The sequence below is a fragment of the Callospermophilus lateralis genome, chromosome 16 (genome assembly GCF_048772815.1).
Source record: "Callospermophilus lateralis isolate mCalLat2 chromosome 16, mCalLat2.hap1, whole genome shotgun sequence".
Lineage (NCBI taxonomy): Eukaryota > Metazoa > Chordata > Mammalia > Rodentia > Sciuridae > Callospermophilus > Callospermophilus lateralis.
This window is the reverse complement of record NC_135320.1, coordinates 87,692,587-87,717,238: the sequence shown is the minus strand read 5'-3', so window position 1 is coordinate 87,717,238 and position 24,652 is coordinate 87,692,587. Positions and strand designations below refer to the sequence as shown.

At 51.8% G+C, this 24,652-nt stretch overlaps 1 protein-coding gene across 1 annotated transcript in view; it reads left to right on the top strand.

Annotated features, from left to right (window-relative positions):
* Nucleotides 1–4,478: 4,478 nt before the first annotated feature.
* The window catches only part of Col22a1 (collagen type XXII alpha 1 chain), a 216,866-nt gene continuing 196,692 nt past the window's right edge, over nucleotides 4,479–24,652 (top strand). The window contains exons 1-2 of the mRNA XM_076836022.2: nucleotides 4,479–4,596; nucleotides 8,599–9,165. Of these exons, the coding sequence (XP_076692137.2) occupies nucleotides 4,479–4,596; nucleotides 8,599–9,165 (685 nt within the window). The remainder of the gene's footprint in view (nucleotides 4,597–8,598; nucleotides 9,166–24,652) is intronic.

Below are 24,652 nucleotides of genomic sequence, written 5' to 3'. Positions count from 1 at the left end.
TCTTGTTCTTGTGGCCATCGCCTGGCACTCTTGAGTAGACTTCTAAGACTCTTCCTCCTGCTTCACTTGTAAGGTGATCTTTAACGCCCTGATGGGATGAGTGTGCCTTGCCTTGAAGGTGGCGGGGATCAGATGATAGAATTCATGCACCTGCCTTGAGAGGAGCCTGTGCCTCTTTCCTGCATGGGGAGTTCCCAAGTACCCTGCTGGGGCTTGCAGATGCTATTCCCTCTGTCTGAAGTGATCTCCTACTTTAGTCAGCTTGAGTCCTACTCAGCCTTTCAAACTCCACTTGGAAGGACCTGGAAGTCTGACCTCCCCTGCAGTGGCCTGGTGCTGGTCCCCGTCCTGTGGTCCTGTCACAGCCTGCACTCCCTCTTCCACACTTCCTTCATTCATCCTGCCTTGCCATGATGTGCACCTGCATATCTAACCTGCATCCCAGGCATGCAGGGTGGGCTCCATGTCATTTGTCTCCCTGTGCTCGACACCTGGCATGTGAGGGCCACTGGTGAATATTTATTAATGAGTAAATCAAAGGTGAAATCTAGGGACTATTTTCCCTGTCCAGAGCCTTGGCTTTAACAATGACAAATACTTCTAGAAATAGACATCTGCAGGAAAATAAAAAATACAGAATGAGAAATGCACTTAGATAACACACTTCAGGAACCCAAACTGCACAGGAAAAGCAGAAACCACAGCATTGCTCCTGCTTGGTTGGGAAAGATGAAGTGATGATGGCGTCAGTGCTGCCAAGTGTGCAGTGGGAGGGGTCCACACACACACACACACACACACACACACACACGCACGCACACACGTACGTGCTGGGGGGCTCTGGAAATCGGAGCCTTTGGGGAAAGCATTTTGTTTTCGTCAGCTTTTTTGCTGCTGTGACTAAAAGACCTGACACGAGCAATTAGAGGAGGAAAAGCTTATTTGGGGCTCACGGTTTCAGAGTCTCAGTCATAGATGGCCGACTCCTTTCCCCAGGGCTCAAGGTGAGACAGTATCATGGTGGAAGAGTGTGGCAGAGGGAGGCAGCTAAGGACATGATCAGGAAGCAGACAGACACCAAGCTCAGCTCATCAAACATATACTCCAAAGGAAGCCCCCAGGGACCCCCCTCCTCCCGCCATACCTTACACACACTGTGTTCAGTTATCACCCAGTTAATCCCATCAGGATCCATTCACTGATTGGGTTAAGGCCCTCAAAAACCAATCATTTTCCCTCTGAATGTTCTTGCATTGTCTCACACATGGGTTTGGGGGGAACACCTCATATCCAAATCATAACAGCAGTTCATGAGAAGGTCTTGCAAAACTCACAGAAAAAAAACTCTGTTTTTCTACAAATCTACCCTAAGAAAATATATATGAATAAGGCTTAGGTAAAAAGATATCTTCATTACCACGTTAAACAAATAGAATGGCCTATTTAATGTCCAAAGGTAGAAATGATGATAAAAATAATGGTGGTAGTGACACAGGTGTAGTTCTAGGTAGCCAATAATGAGGAAGCTAATAGTGAGGAGGTTGATGAGGAATTTTTAAGGGATTGAACATCGTTCACAACATAATGTTAAGAGAGAAAACATCACCAGCACAGAAGGGGGGCTGCAGAGTGGCCCTGGCTGAAGGAACAGGCATTGACCCAGTGTTCACATTCTAGTGTCACCACTAATAGCTGAGGCTGTCCCTCCAAGCTCTGGCTTTTCCTCTGTAAAGTGGAGGGAGATGGTGGTGCCAGCACAGAGCTAGGGTCTAGGATCTGAGAATTTAAGTAAGGTGGGGTAGAGAGACGAACTCTTAGCCCAGTTACTAGAACAGGCCCTTAATACCCCTACTGTGAGTGCTTGGGGAATCTACACTTGGTAAAAAATGATCAGGTTGGGCGCCACCACATCCACACAGCATGGAGACAGAGCATGCTGGACAGTGGTGCCGATTCTGAGGTCAGGATCCCCAGGGCAGCCCAGTTATTGGCCTCCCCTTCCTTCTGTCTCTCCTTCTTAGTATGAGCATCAATGAACGCCCATTTGGCACTGACTGGGTGTTGAGCTGGTCACTGGCGCTACAGAAACCAGTAGACATGAGGGAGATGGACCCGTGGTGTGTCATGATGGGGACTGTGACGGCGGCCCCAGCCAGACCTGTGGAAGCCAATGGGGTTGAAATCCCTGGTAGGGCTATGGCTCGATTCACTCAGCCACTCCTTCCCTGAGGAGGTGATGAAGATCGGAGAGAGAAGGGGCATGAAGGGCAGTTCCCTCCCTGCTGTGTATAGAGTGTAAGCCTCCAACGATGCAGGGGCTGAGAGAGGTGGAATCAGGACGGTTGTAGAAAATAAAGGCCACAAGCTGAATCTGGCAGTCATTAGTGTAAAACCCAGCACAGGGTAAATCAGGTTAGCCAAATGCCTCTGGAAGGTGGTGTATTAAAACCTGTGTTACGCGGCGGCACTTGGTAAATGTGGAGAATGGGAGAGATTTGAGGGCCTGATGCGCTAGTGTCCTGGGGAGCAGGGTGTATCTTTGGGCTTTGACTCCAGGGCTGAGGGACTCCTGGTGCAATAGGGGTGTCCAGACTGTTGTTGGAGGGATGCTAGGCCCAGGGTGTCTGATCCCGGATGCATTACTGCCAGGAGCGTGGCCTGGGTGAGTTCCCTCACCTGCTGAGACTGGCTCCTTATAATCTGTACAATGGTCTAAGCACAGCTACCCTCCAGGAGCCATAGGGTGGGTGGGAATCAGACAGGTAGACCAGCTGGAGGCCACCCTGGGGTCTCCCAGGATGGGCTACAACCTCTCGGAGCATGGTGGGGGGTAATGTTGGCATCTGGTTACCACAAGAAATTGCATGTGGCTGGAGGGCAGATGCTACAGGAGGTCGAATGGGCAATGCCAGGTCTCGTGCAGTCAATGGTGCCCAGGTAGCTTATGATTTCACACACTCACTTAGCTTGCTCCCTCTCAGGTGCGTGTGTGTGTGTGTGTGTGTGTGTGTGTGTGTATGGTGGGGAGCAAGATCCCAGAGATTAACGGTTCACCCGTGTTTGTCACCAGGCTCACCCTGTGGATGTTTTCTTCTGAGCTCATCCAGATTTGGGGGGTTCTCTTCCAATTCAATGGATCATTTTTTAAATGACTTTAGATTGACATTGATAAAAAGCTGAAATGTTAACATAATTGAGAAAAAAAATGTAAGAAGAGAAACACCTCCACACACACCTGCTTGCACACACACACACACACACACATATATCCATGCAGTCTCCACCTGTCCTGTGGTTTCTATTTGCATAATAGTCCCAGCTCAGACCACTGGGGTAGCACACAGCCTCCATTGCAGTGGACATGCTGATTCAGCAGATGCAGTTTTAGAGTTCTCTGTGGTTCTTTGTAGTTATCCCCCTATGATCTTTGTAAACACAACTCACGTTGGTACTCTGCAATGATTAAGTTTGCTTTTATTCCCTTGAAATCTGCTTTTCTCTTTATTAAAATCTAAAGAAAGTACTCATAATTTGAAGCAGGAAAATCTCTTATGCTCTTTTGCCTTTGGATAACCTCCTCCTATTGCAAGTGTCAGGACTGAAAAATTCTTGACTTTCCCCTTCATTCATAGATATTGGCTCTGTGTGTGTGTGCGTGTGTGTGTGCGCGCGCGTGCACGCGTGCACGTGTGCATGTGCGCATGCCCAAATCCATGTCCAGTTAGGTCAGCTTGGCATCAGCCCCCAGGCATCTGGTGGTCAGCAGGGCAGATGCTAGGACAAAGGGATGAAGTAACATAAACCCACTGCTGTGAGAGAGGCTCGGAGGGCTCATTGGAGGCAGCCGAGGGTGGCAGTCCTATAGGAGGGGACTGGGAAGGTTCTGGAAGTGCAGCTGCTGAGCTGGGATCTCCAGGTGCCCTCAGGTGAGTGTGAGGACTTCACACAGAGGAAAAAGCCCTCTGCAGAGGCCAGGGGCCGTTTCAGAGCTGGCATCAGTGGGACACTGCTGGAAAGTCCACAGTGACCAAGTGCAGTCTGCTGGACCCTCGGGAGGTGAGCGGTCATGGGGTGCACAGTTGCAGCAGGCCTGTGGATCTCCTCAGTCGGGCATGAGTTGGGCTTACAGGTGGGCTGTAGGCTGGGCCTGGCTGGGGTCCTCCTGCACCAGGCCCCCCACTGCTCTGCAGTCCCCTGGCCTACCTAGCTGGGCAGGTCCTCCGCACACACGTGCTAATTGGATGGGTGAGGGATAGGTGGACGGGTCAGGGGGAGGGGGCACTTGCTTTCTCTTTGGAAGGTCACCTTCTTGGCTGCCTGAAGAGTTAAGCTGAGGAGTGAAGATTGGCTGGGAGGCTGGTCGGTCCCTCCCGTGGCCCTGGCCTTTCCACTCCAGCGAGGGGCTGCTCTAAGGCTGGGTCTTTCTCCACACAGGAGATGCTCTGCTAGACCTCGTCAGGTCTCTTCCTGGCCTGGAAATGCTGGTCTCCAAGAGCAAGAGAGCCACCGCAGGCCTCCTCGGGAACGCCACAGCCTGCCTCCTCTGGACGCTGCTGCTGTGGAGCGGGGACCGCGGCTGCCAGGCCCAGCGGGCAGGTAGGGGGCCGTCACAAGCCGTGTCGAGTGCACAGCAGCAGGCAGCAGGCACGGGCCTGCACCCTCAGTGTCGGGTATGGGCCTGTGTGAGAGCCAGTAGCCCAGCAATTGGATGCACCCAAGGTCCTCCAGTGGTGTGAGGAATAGCCAGCTATTGCGTCAGGGCCTGGGTGTGAGGGGATATGAGTGGGTGTGAGCATGTGAAGGAATGTGAGAGAACGTGAAGTACGTATGTGAGTGTGTAAGTGTGTGTATATGACTGAGCTTGTGTGGGTGTGCATGTGAACATGTGTGAGTATGTGAGCATATGCTGTGAGTGTGCATGTGACTGCGCATGTGTGACTGTATGTGTGACTGTGTGTGTGTGAGCATGTGCTGTAAGTGTGCATGTGACTGAGCATGTGTGAATGTGCGTGAGTATGTGACTGAGCATGTGTAAAAGTGGCATGTGAACGTGTGTGTGTGCACATGTGTTGTGTGCATGCATGTGCTGAGTGTGCATGTGAGCATGTGTGAGTATGAGTGTGCACATGTGCTGAGTGTGTGTGTGAGCATGTGTGTGAGTGTGCATGTGACTGTACATGTGACTGTGTGTGTGCATGCATGTGCTGTGAGTGTGCATGTATAACTGTGTGAGTGTGTGCATGTGAGCATGAGTGTGTGTGAGCATTTGTGTGAGTGTGAGTGTACATGTGGGATAATTGTGAGTGGCTGTGAGAGAAAGTATGATGGTGTGACCCTGTGTGACTGAGCCTGTGGGTGTGAGGGAACGGTGTGAGAGAGGGAGAGGGCAGTGCGTTGCTGTAACAGGTCCGGTCAGTGGCATGATGTGCCGTGAGCCTGGCCCTGTCAAGTGCATGCAGGGTTTGGGGCGGGGGCAGAGGGCGGGTTAGGGTTAGGGTAAGACCCTGTCATGGTATTCTGCTCTGCGAAGCCTTTGGACACATCCCGGGGTGTGGTGACTGGTGGACACACTGGGGTCCGTCAGAGAGTGTCCAGGACACAAGGAGAAATCCCTGTGGAGTTGACCAAGGCTCGGTAACATTTACTGGAGATGGGACACCAGGGTCCCGGGGAGGTTGAACTGTGACAGGATGGTTTTGCTGGGCAGCCCGAGGCCCCCACAGTCAGTGCTGAGAGATGATGGAGGGTCAGGAGCACAGCCAGGCTGTGTCCACAGCACCTTCACAGAGTGGGCATTCAGGGTCCTCTGCTCCTATGGTTGGGGCTGTGGGGACTCCCCGAGGTGGCAGACCCAGGCATGAAATGCCATTCCCAGTTTACAGATGAGGAGCTGAGGCAGCGAGGCCCCAAGCCACAGAAGTGAGGCTGGGAGAACATGGAACGTGACAGTGACGTGCTAAAACTTTCTTCTGTGAGCCTCAAAAAATAAAGTTCACGTTATTTCTTTATCAATTTTACAGCGTTTTCTTATGTATTTTACTTTGCCTAAGACTCTCAAAGCCGGACTCACTAGGAAGACTAAACACCATGGACATCCAGTTTGTGTGTGAGGTCCCTGGGGCTCTGTGTCTGTCAAGGTGGCCTCAAATGTGCAGCTGATTCAAAGGCGGAAGACATAGCAGTTTTCTCTCCCAGGCCCTCACCTCACAGAGTGGAAGATGCCAGGGCAGAGGGCACCTGCGAGGGCCGCTGGCTTCACAGAGCCCAGGCTGTAGCACTTGATTCTCGTGTGCCCACAGTCTGGGCTGTTCCTTTGCCTCCAGGAGAAAAATGTGCAGAGAGCTCAGAGGCGCCTCTCAGAGAGGCCTCCCCAGCAAATGACCCTTCAGCTTTAGAACAAATTTGCTCTAGGATTATAGCCTACAGGCCCTGCCTGGCCCTCAGCAGCAATTATCCTGAATAGGCAGGGACATTCCTGTCCTAAGGACAAAAGGATGACCTTTGTGTCAAGGAAAGCAACTCCCCAGGAATTATCTCTGAGTCTACCCATCTGGGCAAACACACTCCAAAAGCCCTCATCCTGTTAGGTACAATCCTGCCAAGACCCTCGAGGTGCAGATTGTAACTTGGATTTTGAAAACAGGAGGGAAAGATAGGTATGAAATATTCAAGAGTGGCTTTGGTCAGGCCTAATTGTGCATGCATGTGGGTGTGTGTGCATGGTGTATGTGTGTTTGTGTGTGTAATTACATATATAGCTCTATTGTTTTTCTGACCTTTGGACTCAATTGCTTGCACATATAAGAGCAGAAGATATAGAATAATAAAGTTCATCCATAGCTCTACTTGCCATTGGTGAGCACTGCTGCTCAGCTGCAGGTTCTTTGAGGCATATGTACACAACTACACACACACACACACACACACACAGAAATTGCTTTCCAGAAATCTTTTTATATTATACACAATACTTTGTAAACAACTTTCACACTCAATACTCTTTTGGGAAGTGTGTCCACACTGGTAGATGTGGGTTCCCTGGCAGCCATGACTGTGTGTGATCCATGCCTTGGCATCCCACTGCATGGATCAAGTGCACAATGGAATGGCATCTAGTTGTTCCACACAGGCCATGGCTAGGATGTTTTCTTAAATTCTCTGATCATGCTCTGTAATATTCCTAGTATATCTTTTTTTTTTTTAAAATTTAGTTGTAGTTGGACACAATATCTTTATTTTATTTATTTATTTTTATGTGGTGCTGAGGATCGAACTCAGTGCCTCACACATGCTAGGTAAGCTCTCTACCCTGAGCCACAACCCCAGCACCTAGTATATCTTTTATTCCTCCATTTTTTTTTTTCTGTTTTCTCGGGATCAATCACAAATTTGGAATTGGTGGATAAAAAAAATTCCATACTTTATGAGAATGGTGTGGCAAATTGTATGGCCACTTGTTGAGCAGACCAATGTCTTCTCAAATTCACAGTGACCATCAGTCTTTTTTGAACTTGCCAATCTGGTATTTTAACTAAGTTTTTTTTTTTTTTTGTTTTGTTATGTTCTGTTTTCACTATCTGCATGTTTGGATTTGTGTTCTAGAGGCTTCTGCAGTGCTGCTGTTGGTGTGACCGACAGCACCTTCTGGAGTGGTCAGCACCAGGGCTTCTTGACGGTTCCCCTGTATGTGCACCACTCTGGGGTTTAGGACAACACTTTTCCCACATCATCTAGTTATAAGATGGATGAATAAACTTGCTGCATGGGGCTGATGTGAGCATGAGAGAAAACTTGGTTTGTTTAATCAAAAGCATCATTAGTTTAGGTAAAATCTATAAGCTATAAAGCATATAGCATAAAGCATTATAGAAATTCTTAAATTTTTATTTTTTAATATACATTTTTAAAATAAATTATTATTTTGAAAATACACAAATGGGAGATATCCTATATGTAGTAATATCGAATGAAATACTATATACTATTTAAATATCCAGCAAGAGTGTGCATCAATCAACTGTGTGCATCCTTACAGGAAAGGCCAGGGAAACTGACCTTATCAACCGGGAACTGATTTCTAGCATAGTGCTAGGTGTGGGTAAACAACTTGAACATCAGGTCTAATTCCCAGTAACTAAGTGGGAATTGAAGGTAATCAAGGGTATATATCATGACTAACAGTGTTGTCTCTGTGGATGGGAAAATCAGTGTTCAGTTTGTGATTGCCTTTTCTGAGTTTTCTGAAATAGGCTTGTATTATTTGTAAGTAGGTTTAAAAAATAGCAATAATAAAATTTACTTTTAAACCAAAATTGAAGTGCAGAGATCGACACCTCCTGGCGTTCTATGGATGTGAATCATTTTAAGGTGCTGTCACTACCCTCAGTGGAATTCACAGCAAGCTTGGGGAGGCCCCTCTTGTTGCAGGCAAACAGGAGCGCTGTGCTCAGAATCCCGATTGTCACCTGCAGTACGGGCAGAGCAGGCAGGTCCTGGAGTCAGGCACCTGTGGTCCCAGTGTCCACTCCTTTAGGGCCTTGGGGACATGCTTTTCCACAACCCATCTGCGCTATGTCACCCTTTCTCTTGCTCCTGCAGGCTGCAAAACTGTGCACTATGATCTGGTGTTCCTCCTGGACACCTCCTCCAGCGTGGGCAAGGAGGACTTTGAGAAGGTCCGTCAGTGGGTGGCCAACCTGGTGGACACCTTCGAGGTGGGCCCAGACGGCACCCGCGTAGGTGTGGTGCGCTACAGCGACACGCCCACCACTGCCTTTGAGCTGGGCCGCTTCAGCTCGCGGGAGGAGGTCAAGGCTGCAGCGAGGCGCATCACCTACCACGGAGGCAACACCAACACGGGCGACGCGCTGCGGTACATCACCAGCCGCAGCTTCTCCCCTCAGGCCGGCGGGCGGCCCGGGGACCGCGCCTTCAAGCAGGTGGCCATCCTGCTGACCGATGGCCGCAGCCAGGACCTGGTGCTGGACGCGGCCACGGCCGCCCACGCTGCAGGCATCCGCATCTTTGCGGTGGGCGTGGGTGCGGCGCTGAAGGAGGAGCTGGATGAGATTGCCTCGGAGCCCAAGTCTGCACATGTCTTCCATGTGTCCGACTTCAACGCCATCGACAAGATCCGTGGCAAGCTGAGGCGCCGCCTGTGTGAAAGTGAGTGGCCTGGCCTCCCTGTGTGGAGTTTGTCCCAGCGTGGTTGTGTGGGGGTCCCCAGGCAAAGAAGCAGCGCAGCAGGCGGAAGTGGCTGGTTGGGTGCAGGTGCGGGGACAGAGAAAGCCGCCTTGGGGACAGAGAAAGCCGCCTTGCCTAGGGGTCAGTGTGGTAGTGGATCTGGTGGACCAGCCAGCCAGTTATTAGGGAGTCTGTCTTCCCACTTCTGGGGCAGAGATGGAAAGGGCTTTGGGATTAAAGTCTTCCTTCTAAATCCGCACCCCACTGTGAGATGCAGGAGGACTAAAGGCCTGAGTGTCCATCTTCATCTCTGAGCTGGGAACATGGTCTTCCAACCGCCAAGGCAGCACTTGAAAAGTCCTCACTGAGGCATTTGGCAGGTGGCAAGGTCTCCTAAGGGGCTTCAGTGAACCATCAAGCAAGAAAATGGACATACACAGGGTATGTGAGCTGACCAGGCCAAGCAATCCAGCCGCAACTCTTCAGAGATGGTGAAGGGCTGCCTCTCTCAGGCCAAGTGCTCTTGACCTGAAGCCCTCTGAGATAACCCCAGTTCTCCCACTTGTTTGCCTGGAATCCATCTCATTGTGGCTGGGGGAGGATGGGCCACTGGGCAGTAGGCAGGCTCACGGCATGAATACTCTGGGGCTGACCTGGAAGCCTGACCTCCAGGATCTTAGTGGGTCATTCTGAGGACAGTTCCCTCCCCAGGATAGGGAGGATGAGTTGGCTTTCTCAAGGTCCAGTTTATCTGTAGTTTCTACAGGTTAGACCTGGATGGTGCCGGGTATCTTTCCCCACCAGGCCTGGCAGGGCTGTGCTTTGAGGCTGGGGAGGTGGGGGCTATAGACAATCAGTGGACTAGTCTTAGTCTGTCTTATTTACGACTGCAGGGGCCAGCCAGCCCCTCCCAGGGAATCCCAGTGGTCCAACCTCTACCAGGAGCAGGGATGGTCCTAGGGGTTTGGGCAAGTGGTGGGAGGGACTGGCCATGAGAGCAGTTGGGTGTGGCCTAGCAAGCGGGCACAGGCCTGGCTTGTGCCCAGTCAGCACACAGCTGAACTACTCTAGGAACTGGATGGTTCTTGGTTTTTTACCACACATGGAGCTTATCTCTCTGTTGCTTATTTAATCTCCACTTATTTTTTCAACAGAAATGTATTGAGGAACAACTTTTTGTGCAACTTTGTGCTGATTTCTGGGGCTATGGAAAAACATGAGACATAGCTCCAATCCTCAGTGTGTTTTTCCAGAAGCCAGGAAAGACATGTGAAGAGCATGTGATACTGAGTAGTTGAGGGGTGCCTTCATAAAGTTTCAGGCAGTCCCATGGGCTGGGGTTTTGTGTGGTGATGGCGGTAGTGATGTTGGGGAGGGAGGGCAGGCTCCCTGGAGAAGGTGTGCTCAGGTTGTTGGTGAGCTGTGGAGGGAGGAGGAGGTGGTGGGGTGGCATTAGGAGATGCCACAGCACAGTGTGGCTGAGGTCATGGGGAAGTGCTGGCTTTGTCAGGTTATAGAATTTCAATAGACAAGATTTAAGTGCGCTAAGGTGAGGATTGTAGGATTTTATGCAGGAATGTGACAGTTTATTTGGCAACAGGGCTAGGGGCAGATTCCAGCCTCGGGCCTCCCTCTTCCTGTCTCCATGGGCTGGTCTCCTCCTGTGTGCCTATGGAATGCAGCTGTCACCATCATGCCACTATCCATGACTGGACGATGCCTCAGAGCATAGGCCCAGAAGTCCCCACTCTAGCTGACTTGAAGATTGAAAAGGCCAGAAGTCAGGCAGCTTGGCATCATGAAAGCAGGCCATACCAGGCTTCTGTCTGGGTGGTAACGCAGCACCCTGCAGACTTATGTGTAGGCCCCAGCAGTAAATGGGTCCTCTAGTGAGACACGGATGAAGGTTCTGCTTAGAGAAGGTTCTGCTTAGAGAAGGCTCAGATCAAGAGATGGGCTGGATGAATAATTTGCCTGACTCCTGAGGGCTGAGGACGCGTTCCCAGCAGCAGCGCGGCCTTGGAGGTCTCAGTCCCTCCAGGCTGCAGCTAAAGGAAGCGGGAAGCCCCACCAACCTCTCCTGCTTGGCTGGGCCTCCAGGTAGCCTGGCCTCTTCTGATACCAGCTGACAAGAGTCTAGGTGCTGCCGTCCCAGTGGACTCCTGAGGCTGGCGGAGGAGAGGATGATAGAAGCAAGCAGACTGGGGCTACCCTAGCAAAACACCTCCCAGTGCCCTTAGAGCTCCGTGGGCCTGGAAATCCAAGGGGAGGGGAGTTCTCCCCGCCCCGTCTGACATTCAGTCTGATTGGCTAAGGAAGGTCATGTGACTGCTCCTTGGCCAATCACTAGCCTCAGAGTGTAAACCGGCGGCAGACGCTAGGGATAAGGGCATTAATCCCTGTAGTCTTTTTAGCATTTGGGAGTGGAGGTAGTTACCACACCTGTGCCTTTGAGAAAAGGAGTTTGATACATGGAGGAAAAGTAGCTGGTACCTTAAGAGAAGGAGAAGCAGGTGCGGACCAGCTGAGAACGACTCTGTGCACCGCGATAACCTTGGGAAAAACTCTCATATCCCCGTAGCCAGGGTGCTCCACATGCCTCCCTGGGAGATTCCAGTTCTCAGTTGCCTAAGGCGAATCCGTTTTTGTAAATACAGCTGCACGATGAAGAGGGCTTGATCTATTCTGGTGACAAACCAAATAAAATGCCCTAACAGTGGCTTCAGTTAGAAACAAAGGAAAACAAAAATAAAAGATCTAACAGTAACATATTGGAAACATCTGGTAAGATTAGATCAAGGAGGCCACAAAATCCACACACCAGGAATCCCTCTGCACATGATAGAAGATGCCCCTGAGTGACTTCACAGCCTGAACTGCATAGGAGCTGTTCTGAATAGGGGCCTATTGATGATCTGGAACATGGCAGAATAACAATAGGGGGTTATTTTATGTAGCAGGAATTCATAAGACCCATCTAGTCATGCATTTAAGGACCATGTATGGTGGCAGCTGTTAAATTCAATCTAATCCTTTGGTCACTTTGTAACCATGCATGATAGTAGACTTTGTTCATTTCCATCCATCCATTCCTTCATTTTTATTCATTCATTAAACATACATTGAGTGGTTCTTTGGTGTTGGGGCACAGCCAGGGACCCAGGATACAGGGATGGAGTTGGCATTCTCTTTGACCTCAAAAAGCACCTGTCCACTTGGGACAGCAGGAAAGTGGCAGACAGTTACACTATTGGGTGTGTGCACTGGGTGTCACGTATGTGTTATGTAAGTGTTAATATCTGCCTAAACACACAAGAGTATAAGCATCACCAGGATGAAGTCCACTGCTTTCAGTCCATGGTTCCTGCAGCAGATTCTGGCATTTAGGAAGGGTTCTCTAATATTGTTTAAAGGAAGTCGAGGACAGTGCCCGGACAATGAATTCTGTGCTTGCTGTTGTGATGTGTGTACTTTGGAAGTAATTATGCAGTGGTCTGTCCTAGCTCCTGCCAAGGGCCAATAATAAAAATCTCCCACAAATCAGAAATCACACTCAACAATAACTGAAAACTTGAACTTGTGAGTACAGACAAATGGTTAGATTTTCAAGGTTGATGTGAGTCTGGCAAAGGCACACTGGTTGAGGCAAGCTGAATGTCAAAAATCTCAGCAGACTTCCTTCAGTGGGACTTACGCAGAGGGAGACCCGGGGAACTGGTTCCACTTTGCATGAGAAGAACTGAGGAGTCTGCCATTAGCCAAGCCTCTTGCAGCCTCGCTCCATCTTCCCCAGCTGCGACGTGGGCCCTGACACCATGCAAGTGGGAGCCTGGTGCTCCTGACCTGCTTGTTCAATGTGTGTGACTACTGAGCACTTGGCGTGGGGCTGGCCAAAACTGAGCCCTGCTGCAATTGTAAAACACACACTGGATTTTGTAGATTTAGCATGAATAAAAGAAAGTAATGCAGCTATGAATTTTTATATTGACTGATTATATATTGAATTGATAATTTGGAAAAATAGAGTTAAATACAAGATATTAGTAAGAAAAAACCTATCTAGTTTCTTTTTACTACTTTTAATGAGGATACTAGAAAACTACTGCATTTGTGGCTCGCATTTTCTTTTGGGTTGTTGCCCTAGGGGTCAAGATCATTGCATGGTTGGCAGCATGGATGGATAGTAGTGGTAGTGAAGGGGTTGGGTTGGCAGTGTAGACAGTGGATATGATCCCAATTTCTTGGCCATTACACTTATTATTAGTGTGATATTTAGCACATTACCTGATATCTGTGAATTTTAGTTTTTACAGTTACAGATAAAAATCTTTCCCCCTCCCCATATAATAGCATGCCTGATGCATCGTGGGCTTAAAGGATGGGTTGGTCATTGTTGCTACCTCCTCCCCACTCCCTCTCCTCCAACAATGCTGATGTTGGTGATGACATATGAAGTTCTGGTTGCTTCCAAAGCCATGTGTACTCTTTCCATTGAGCTTGGCTACTGAATGGAGGAAGAACAGCTCCGAGGACCAGCAGGTGTCCAGGGGCTGCCCTTCAGAGGGGAAGCTGAGTCTAAATCCAATGAACAGGAAGTAAGGGACTGGTGTCCACAGTGGAGTGCAGTGTCCCCCTGCCCTAAGACAGCAGGGGTTGGAGTCTGTGGGCAGAAGCTGATCTGGAAGCCAGCCAGGAGTAGCCAAATGGGCAGAGGAGGGGTGGTGGGCTGAACTTCCTTTGGATATATCATGCAGAAGCCTTTCCATTGTCCAAATGCTTTTGGACCACCTGTGGACCTCACCTGTCCTACTTCTCAGGTCTCGGATGCCCCCATTCAGTGTTCTTTAAAGAGCTACGTTGGAATCCCAGCCACACAGCCTGCCACCCAGGGCTCAGCGGCAGAGCATAAGTGGGTGTGAATAGTTAATTTTCTCTTCATACGTGTCTAACTGTCTCTGTACACATACCCGGCAGATGTGTCTGCACAGAGTTGGCACCATGCTATCCCGACTTACCAATGAGGGGACGGTGCCTGAAGAACTTAGTTACTCCTAAGGTGGCCTAGCTGCCCGAGAGCTGAGTGGGGAGTTTAGCCTTGCTGTGCTTGACCCCAGGTTCTGAGTTCCTCTGGCTGGTTCCACTTACATTAAAGAAGCAGCTTTAAATACCCATTTTACCAAAGTGTCATCAGGATCCTCCGTCTAAATGTCATGGTCATTCCTGTCTTGTGGTTGATGGCACTGAGGTGCAGGGAGGCATGACAGGGACTACCGAGGATGACAGAGACCAGGAGCGGACTCTCGGGCTGAGGGGTCTGCCATTAGCCAAGCCTCTTGCAGCTCGGGAGTCCTGCTGGACCTGTGATACTGCACTTTCCCTGGTCCCTTGCAGAGGTCTGTCTCATACTTGGTGACCAGTAGCTGATTGCTGAGTAGCTGAGTGAAACTAAGGCTACTCAGAGAAATCATCATCTCTGTTTTGTAAGTGAAAAAAGTGCAGATGTGTAGGAGGAATGGCAGAGGCTGTGATGACCACAGTGACCAGTGTCAACAGAGCTGACACTGGAGCAGTCTCATGACCTATGTAGGCCTCTCCCAGTGGCCTCTTCTAGGGTCATCTGTGGTGCTGTAGTATCCCCTTGGCCTTGGATGCTTTCAGAGAAGTGCCTCCATGTCAGGGTACCAACTCTGGCTTCTCTGTGGCCTGAGAGAGGTTCCCAGGGGACCTCTCACAGCCTATGGGGTGGAGGCTATGGACAGGCCCAGAGCATCGGCTATAATTAAGAGCTCTCTCCACCCCCAGCTCTGCTGTGGCCACAAAGCAACCCTTATATAGCTTATCGGGTTGCTCTAAGTGGTCTGTGGAATGCCAGCGTAGAGGGCCTCCACCTACTTCTATTCTGGGGACATGCTATGGTGGTCCTCTATCCCGTCTCCATGGGCAGAGACCTCCTAGGTTCTGCCTTTTGCTCCTGGACTCCTGGGTGGGGTGTTGGTCTGGATCAGGGGAGGTGGGGGCTTCTCTCCTGCTTGCGTGGTGCTTGCCTGTCCCCGACGCGTGGCCGTCCTCTCTCTGTCTGCTCCTCATGCTGCATGGGTAGCTGCATTCCTCCTCTAACGGGAGTTTTAACTTCTGGCTACTAATGTGACCGGGAGCAGGAGGGGGAGTGACTTCTTTGAGGTGAGGGGCAGGTCAATTCTATCCTTACATTGTCCACCTCGACTCTCTCTGGAAAGACGTGGGCATTGAAGCTCGGTTCTGCATTTGGATTTGGGTGTGGTGGCCTTTAATTCACTACCCGCTGAGTGTCAGTTTCCTGTAGCATTACACCTGTTTTCTGCTGTGATAGCAGTGACTGGGCGGGCCATGGTCCCCAGCCTTTCTGAGGGCTCCCCCTTTCCTTGTCTCGTGCCCAGCAGCCAGAGCACCTAACCTTCCAAAGGAATCAGCTATTGGGTGCCCTTAAAATTTATTTCAGTAGATAACACAACTCATGTAATTAGAAATGGGCTACGTGGACATTTATGGTCACCATCTCACAACAGTGAATTTTAAAAGGACTCTTTATATGTGTTTTTGTGTTATTTTAATGATTTTTTTTTTTTGAGCCATATTCTCCCCTGGGAACTGTCCTGAGGCCTGTGGGTCACAGTGCAGAGCAAGACCACTGTGGTCCTACTTGAGGGTGACACTTTCAGAAGGAAAGGACATAGGTGACAAAACAAATTGCAGAGTGGGCCAAGTGGCTCACGTGGAGACAGGTGCTCTGAAGCGGGTGGAGCAGGAGCCTTCTCAGTGCCCAGTTGGTGGGGGCTGGGGGGCCTCTGACAGGGAAAACACTAGAGGTGCTCTAGGAATGGCATGAAGCCCAGTGGGGAGGTCAGATATACAGGCCAGGACTGCTGGGCCCAGGGAATGGCGGGAGCAAAGGGCCTGAGGTGGAGTTCACGGAGCCTGTGGTGGGGAGAGACCAGGGGCCGAGCAGGGGAGGGAAGCCTGGGCCAGGTGTGATTGCCTGCGTCCCAGGAGGCAGAGGGGAGGCTGAGCCCTGTGCTTAACCTTCCCAAGTTCGCACAGCTGGGAGGGAGGTCCTGGGGCCGCCTCAACCAGAGCAAAGTCCACCAAGTGCCCTGCAGTCACCTCTCCCCCTGAGGACCCAGCCAAGTGCCGCATGGCCTCCAGGCTGGCGGTTAGCGAGTCTGCCCTGGGGAATTCTTGGGTCACTGGCTCCCTATGAACACGAGTTTTGTAAAGTTATCAAAGAGGCCACATTCCTGCTGGTGGCATTGTCCCCAGTGACCATGCCTGCCTGACCACACTCCTGCCTCCCCCAGTGTCTATTGGCCTGGCCAGCTGGGAGGTCCCATGGTAAACTCAGGACACACACTCTACACACACAGACACCATACACACCTCACACACCTCACACGCACACATTGGGAACACGTATGTGACCACAGAGTGACCCACACAGCTCTTCCCTCTGGGTGGATCCAGAGGCCAGAGGGGAATGGGTGGCAGCAGCAGCTGTGGGTTTGGAGTGCCACGTCAATGACTGTGGCTTGGCACTCGGGACCATGCAGGCCTCAAGGAGCCATTGGGTTCCAGCCCTGCCCGCCACCTAAAGGTCATTGTGAGTGCCCCTTGGGGAAACTTGTGATGATCGTGCTCCCTAGAAATAGCCATCCGGTTACTTAATTCTGACTATGTGCCGGGAAATTTTATTAGAAAATTACTGAAAATGATGAAAAACTAAAAGCCACCCTTCATTTATTTTTAATTAGTTTTTAACTTGTGTACTTCAAGGAAGAAACAGCAGACTCCCAGCTCTGCCCAGCCAGATCCAAGCCAGTTTGATGCATGACCTCTCCTGACTCCAGCCCCTGCCTAAAACCAGAGAACTGGCAGTCACCCCACAGGAGCTTCTACACCCAGGGTCCTGCCACTTGCTTGTTTACATGACAGCATGTGGCTGCTTCTCATTACTGGCAGCACATGTGTCCCTCTCTGGCAGTGAGGCAGGCACAGTGCTTTCTGAATGGGTGGTAGTTTGCTTTTCCCCTGGGCTCTGCTCTGCCAGGCCAGTGCTGAGCGGGGCTTTGTTGCAGAGAGCCTTCACCCGCTGGGGATCTGTTCCTGCAGGTTGCCTCCGAGAAGAGGTCTGCATTTCTACAGTGCACGGCCGAGGCACACGCAGGGGCAGAGGACCTGGCTGCTCCCACCCAGCATCTGGAGCTGTGGCCAGGGTGTGACTCGCAGCCCACTCCTTCCTCTCTGTGGACCTTGGGCCACTTCGGTAATCTCCTTCTGCCTGATCTCTTCACCTGCAAAGAGGATGTCACAGTGTTCCCTTCCTTCCTTGCTGAGGGTGTGAGGATCTAGTGAGGTAGTTCAGGGACGTGCCTGGTGCGCTGGTGGGGCTGGGCACCTGCTCTCGGGATACAGACATGTACACACGCACATGCGTAAAAGACAGTTTCCTGTGTGTGACCAGATGATCCAGCCAGAGCTTAGGTCAGTGTTTCTCAGCACTTACTATTGTTTTCCCCTCCTAAAGAAGCCTGTGGAAGCAAAGTGTTTAACTCTCTCCTTCTCTGAAGTGGTAAGGTCACCCCCTCGGCCACATCCAGCAGCCTGTGCATTTGGGTTGACTGAGGCAGAAACGCTCATGTCTCCACTGCCCCATCCCCAAACCAGTGTCTGCCCCTCCGAGAGCAGCTGCCTGGGGGCACAGGAGGGGTCCCAGGAGAGGACTCAGGGTGGCCAGGGTGGGGTCCTGTGTCCTCTCCCTCACAGACTGTGACTTTTGAGCATCAGGCACAGACAGTGGACCCATGTAAAGCCTGAGCTAAGTTCGGGCTTTTCTGTACATTTTGACAAGAGACTCCTTTTTCCTCTAAAACGAAGACAGAGTTAGCACTTTGCTTTCTAGAGCGTGCCTGTGAGATCTTTGCTCCCTCTGCAACCTGGCCTGTACTCAGTGCCAGTCCTGGGCCAGCTCTTGCCATCCCGTGGTGTCCTGAAGAGCCCTAGATGGATGTCAAAAGGGCCCGCATGGAAGCCCAGCTCTGCCACTTTCCAGCCAGCAGCCACCGCCAGCAGCCTCACCCCCGAGCCTTGGTCTCCTCGTCTATAAAACAGAGATGATGAAGATCTGCTTGTGTTTTCAAGCGTCCTTGAAGTTATTGTAATCCCACAGTGTGTTTCTGGCCAGCTGGAACAAACAAACAAATATACACCCGTGAAAAGTCAAACACCACCAAATAATGTGGCTGGACCCGAGCCCCCCAACGTGGGAAGGGAGTCAAGTCTACCTGTCCTGAGCTCTGCACAGGGAACTGTCCCGTCAGGAAGGGAATAATGCAGGGAATGGCAGATGACGGTCCGCGGGCCACAACTGGCCAGCCATCACCGCCTGATTCCCTGGAGTGCTGCTCACAGTGCACACTGACCAGGGCTGCCTGTGCCCGGAGCCACCGCAGGCTCAGTGGCTGTGGCAGAGACACCCTGAGCTGCACAGCCTGCAGTGCTTACTCTGTGGTCCTCCATGGAAGCTGGCCGACCCCTGAGGCTGATTCTACATGATGACTGATGGTCTGAAGTCACTGCCATAAGCTCTCAGATAGGAGGTTTCCTGCCCTGGTCTCCTCCTCGGGGCACTGAGTGGAATGGGCGTGGCTCCTCTTCCCTTCCTTTCTGTGTCATGGTCATCATCACACATAGCTAGCTGACCCTCCACGTGTCCTCCAATTACAGGCTCTCCCCGGCCTTTCATGCTTCTGGTTCCACAGGCGTTCTTAAGAAAGGCCGTGCTGTCCGGGTCTCACACGTGGACTCCTTCCCAGGTCCCAGTGGGACTAGAAGGGGCTTTGAGCTCTGACATGCATCAGTCCTCTTGCCACTGCCCAGCTGTGGGGACCTGTGCCAGCCACATGGCTCTGGTCCTGCTGCCAGGAAGCTGAGTCCTCACAAGCGTGACCTCCCCGTGGGGGGTGGCAGCATGTCTCAGTGTTCCAGCTCATGGAGAGCCGTGTGAGCTTACCTCTTGGTTTCAGCGTTGGGTTGACAAAGGGGTAATATGTAGTGGCCACAAGTAAATTGATATTTGCCAAAAGCACACAAGCACACACACAATCTATATATAAAACATGTTTAAATATAAATGTGAATCTATATAATTAAATTTGTGGGGACATCTTGCACTTCTGAGCATTTCTCTTGTCCTGCTGCTACCCTTGCTTGTTAATCTTAGAGCAAGAGGCGACACAGGGTTATATGACATGCCATGGCTTTCCCAGAAATGTGTCCACGAAGTGCAGTGCTCATTACAAGTTCAGGTTGCAGGGAGGAGAACGGAAAGCAGCGGGCCATGTTGTGGGGCTTCGAGGACTGGGCTGGGAAGGTCCTTTGATCATACTCCTTTGATTTCCTCAGATTCCCCACACAGAGGCACATGCACACACACAGATGTGGACACACAAGCACAGGGCACACATGTATGCCTCGACACAGATCCACAATACAGGACCTTGCAATCTCACACATGTATGCACATATGCACACGTGCGCACGTGCATGCGAGCACACACACACACACACACACACACACACATACAATCAACGTTTCTATGAAGGGCCTTTTATGACACTCTTAAGCTCTTAAGGGACTGTTAGTTCAGGACAATAATGATGCCTTCCCTCTGTCTACAACTTGGAAGCATCTACTTGCAGTTGCCCAGGAAAAATAAATTTATTATAAACCTGTGTTTGCATTTTAAACATCCTCATGAAGTACCCACCTGTATTTTCTAGAGACCTGCTCTGGCTAGTCTGTGTGGCTCGATTGGTGGCAGATGCGTAGACAGCTCCTCTGCTTGCTGACATGATAGGTTCTCCTGTCCTCTGGTCTGACAACCAGATGTGAGCGGGTGTGGCTGATGGGGATGGAAGGTGAGACCAGGTACTTGCTGGTGCACCTGAGGGAGCTGGAGGCAGGCAGGCTGCTCAGGAGGCCCTGCATGGTGGGGTCTGTAGCCCTTGGCACTGCCCAGCACTGTGTTCTCAACCGTGAGCATCTTCTGTCCTGGAGCCCCCAAATCTGGGGATCAGGAAGACACTGTCCTGCCTGTGCTCTAGATGGGGTGGAATCAGAGGCCATGAGAGTGTGTAGGTGGGTGTGGGGCCCCAGTGTGCAGCCCAGTGCCTTCCTTCACACCTCTGCTCACCTGAGCTGACTGGGCTTGGCAGAACCTGGCTGTACACTCAAATGGGGCCCCGACCCACGAGTGGCCTTCAGTGAGAGGACAGGAGGACTGCAGGCTGCGTGTGCTGTTTGTACATTACAGAGGTGTCCTGGAAAGGCCATTCCATCCTAACTTGCATATGCCCCTGTGACAGCCTAGGAGGCAGGTTGGAATTCAGATTCCCTGGGTTCCCTAAAGTGACATGCAAAGACTCGCACCCTGGCCCCAGCCCAGTCCACGGCCTGGCCTTCTTGTCTTCACCACTCCTGCTTGATCTGGAACCAGGAGGGTCCCATGTGCATGAGCCAGAGTACCCTGGGTGTGAGGTCCAGCTTGTCCGTGTGTCCCACAAGCACCTGCACCCAGGCCAGTGAGAGGCTGGTCCTTCTCAGGAAAACAGGTGGGCAACGAGGCTGGACTCTTGGAAGTAGGTACAGGCTATCTGGGGCGGGGTGTCTCCAGGACCCAAGCCTCTGGAACACAGTCTGGAAGAGGAACATGAGTCCGAGAGGGCCTGGTCCCTGTCCCTTCTCCTCTTCCGTGGGACACGGTGAAACTTGAGGGGCTCTGGGCCTACCTGGATCCAAAGGTGGCTTTTTTTTTTTTTTTTTTTTTGGTGTGGGGACAGATTGGACATGAAAGAATGTAGTTTCTAAAATCCAGGAGGCCTCAGTTGTAAAACTTCCACTGCTGCCTACCAGCTCTGTGGGTTTGGGCAGGAAGCATTACCTGTATTTTTTGAGTGGAAAAGAGGAAAAAAAACCTTCCATAGATATGTGGTGAAGATTTGAGGAGAGAGAGCTGCAGATCATGTGTCCTTAGTGAGCCTGGACCCCGTCCCCACAGCCTTCCACATTCCTGCCTCAGGAGGGGTTGACCAGAGCCCAGAATAGACAGAAGCCTGGTCAGATGGAGCTGGCCCATGCAGAGTACTGTGTGGCCCCACATGCTCCCAGCCCCCATCTGCCTTCACTCCTTATTTCACATGTCCTCCAGGTGGAACTTTGGTAGCATGGACTCTAAGACTGTGGTCCGCTCACACCAGGCCGCACACCAGCACCGAGCAGCCCAGCTGGGCATCAGCGCCTCCCCCTGGTGCCGGTCCCAAGGTGTGGGGTTGGAGCAGTTGGAAATGTCTCCAGGGGAACTCTGGCTCAGCCACAGTAACTCACCTCAGGTGGATAATCGCACTGTGTGACTCATTGGGCAGCAGTGGGGTCTAGCCTGAGCAATGTCTAAGGCTCCCTGGCCCACAGGTGTTGTTGATAGGAGGCCATGAATAACCTCATGAATTTACGAAGACAGACAGACGGAGAGCTTGAGGGAGCTAGTAGACCCGAGTGCAGATCTTTGTAAACCTAGACTAGTGGAAGCTTTTATTTCATCTTTTAGAAATCCTAACTCTTGAGGCCAGGCAGCACCTATCAAGGTGAGACACTGGGATGCTTAGGCTGGCAGACTGGGTTTGAGTTCCTGTGCTTGACATTTATTACCTCTTAGTCACTATTTAGCCTCTCTGTGGGTAGGTCCACCCTTGCTTGTCATTTATCATCTCTTAGTCACTATTTAGCCTCTTTGTGGGTAGGTCTAGCATCTGCAGGGTGGGACCACAGGCTCAGTTTCCTCATCTGAAACATAGGGATGGCAAAAAAATAAGGCAAAAATCTTATAGTTTTGCTGCACACACTGTCCACACATTTAGGATGTCTCAGATCAGAGGGGGCTCACCACGTAGGGTAGGGGAGTGCAATAGTTAACCCATGACAAAGCTAGCACTGAAGATTATAGATGCAAATCACAGCCGAAAGTAACAGCACATGCTTCATCCATTAGACATAGCCCAGGGAGGGAGATAAGAAAGAACAAGAAGTTCCCTCTCAGGTCAGGAGGTTCAGGGACTGCTCTGAGGGCACAGCTCAGGAGTGGGCAGTACAACTGCTGAATTTACGCAGGGGCAGGGTTGGCCTCACCTCTGCCTTGAGAGGCCCGTGCTGTGGCTCCTGTGGGGTGTGAGGTGATGGAGTGGAGCATGGACAGAGCTGGTGTTCAGAGGGTCTCGGCCTGAGGAGAGTTTGGGGTTGATTCTGAACTGAGGAGAAAGGCAGTAAAGACTGTGGTGCTTCACCTTGAACTTCACAGTGAAGGATGGGAAGCCACCATGGGATTGGCACCCTTCAGCATGGAGCTCACTGGATTTCTCACCAAGTGAACATTCATCCCCTCAGCCCCTTGAGGAGTTTAAGCCAGGGAGGTGCTACCCCATCTGTGCTTTAAGTTCTCTTCACTGCAGGGCGGCAAATGGATCACCATGAGGGGACAGGGAAGCAAGGGAGCAGCCCAGAAGTGGGTGAAGGAGCTAGTTAGGTAGGAAATGTGAGTAGGGTCTTCATCAGGGATCCTGGCTCATGACGAGGACCAGGTGCCGCAGGAACCACTCAGAGCTGAAGGTGAGGCCCAGGCCAGAGCTGCTTCCCTCTCCAGGTGTGGGGCCACAGGTGTTGCAGAGCCCTGCTGCAGGTGAGGGCATCAGTGGCCATGGAGGAGCACAGAGGCAGGTAGCCCCACTGCGTGCTCAGGCTCACTCCCCTCCCCCTGCAAACTGTCAGGAGGCCTGCAGGCTGCTCCCCGGTTCAGCACTCTGAGAGGGGGTGCCCTGGGGAGGCGGGGAGGCCCCCTCTGCGGCCTGAGCTGCACACTTGCCCCCCTCCCACCTCAGCTCTGCCTCCAAGGACAGCCCATGGAAGCCCTCCAGCTGCTCCTCTCTGGCTGTCATTCCCACCAGCCTTCCCGTAGCTGTCTGTGGGCAGCCCATGCCCAGTCAGGAGGTGGTCTCCACCAGCCCTAGGGAAAGAGGGCCAGGAGAAAGTGTCTCTGCCCGGAGGCCTGGGATGTGTGAAGGTGGCCCAGCCTCGCTGTTTTCTCCCAAGTAGCCTTTGGGGGGCCTGATGGTGGAGAGCTGAGCCAGCCACTGCCGTCTCCTGGGGCTCTGGGCCTTCTGTCCCTGTGGTCTGCCGCTGTCACTGGTGCTGATTTGGGGGTCAGGGCCTTCAGGTTAGACACAAATATGTCTGAGGCCAGGCCGTATGCTAATGGATGAATGTGGCTGAGCCTGGAGAAAATAAACACCACCTCATCCTGTTTGCCCTCTTCCCTGAGAACCACAGACTCAGGAGGAGGCAGCAACACCCTGGAGGGCGTTTGGGGTCATGCAGCCAGTCCTGTGTTTTCTGGAAACCAGGAGGGTGGAGGTTTGTGCTCAGATGTGGAGTAGGAGGGTCAAGGCTGACCAGGTCCTTCTGAGCGCCCTTTTCCTGTTTCTTCCCCCCTCCAACCTGTGCTGTGGACTCTCACCTTCTCTTCAGGGCTAAGTGAAATGTCCTGTCAGCTGACCTCCGGATTCCTATGGGACCTTTGCAACCTGATGCTTCTGATTTTGCATTTCTCCATCTCAGAATCTAGGCCGTGATGAAGGGATTATTGGATTCTGTAGCCCTCCCAGTCTGGGCCCAGCACCCAGGATGCAGGCTTGGGGACCTCCATCTTCTGGTTCCTGCCTGGGGAAGCCAGGTGGGGGATGAACTGGCAAGCTGGATTGGTGATATTTTGCTCATCCCTTGGGTGTTCCAAGATCCAACTCTGCAGAAGGAAAAAGAGGGCCCTGCTGTGCGTGGTCTGGTTCCCTTGGGGATGTACATGGTACTGCCCATGCTTTCTCTCCCCTAAGCCCTGCTGGACCCCACAGGGTGAGTGGTAAGAGCTTGAATAGATGAGGCTCAGCATGGGAAGGGCCTGGGATGCCACCCCAGCAGGCTCCCCCTCTGCTAAGGAGCAAACAGAACAGAACAGGGAGCAAGGGCAGTGCAGAGAACCTGGTGCCAGGTTTGCATCCAAGACAGCAGGCCAGGCTTGGGGCTCACAGCACCAGAAGCCAAGTGCTCCCTCCTCAGGTGGGTTTTCCTATACACTAGAGCAGGGGCTCAGAGTCACCCCACCAGGCGACACACTGTGGGGTTGTCTTTATAGGGAGGAGGTGGTGGGCACAGTGCCCTTACTGAGGTGGCCTTGGTTGGCTTGGCCCTGGTACAGATGCCCCATGAGGCGTTTCCTCTTTATTGACATACAGTTGCTTATCTGTAAAGCCATAGGGCTGGACCATGGGGTCCTTCAGACTTCTCCTGATCCCCAAGTCTGACTCTTGTCAGGACAATTACAAATGGAAGTGGCTC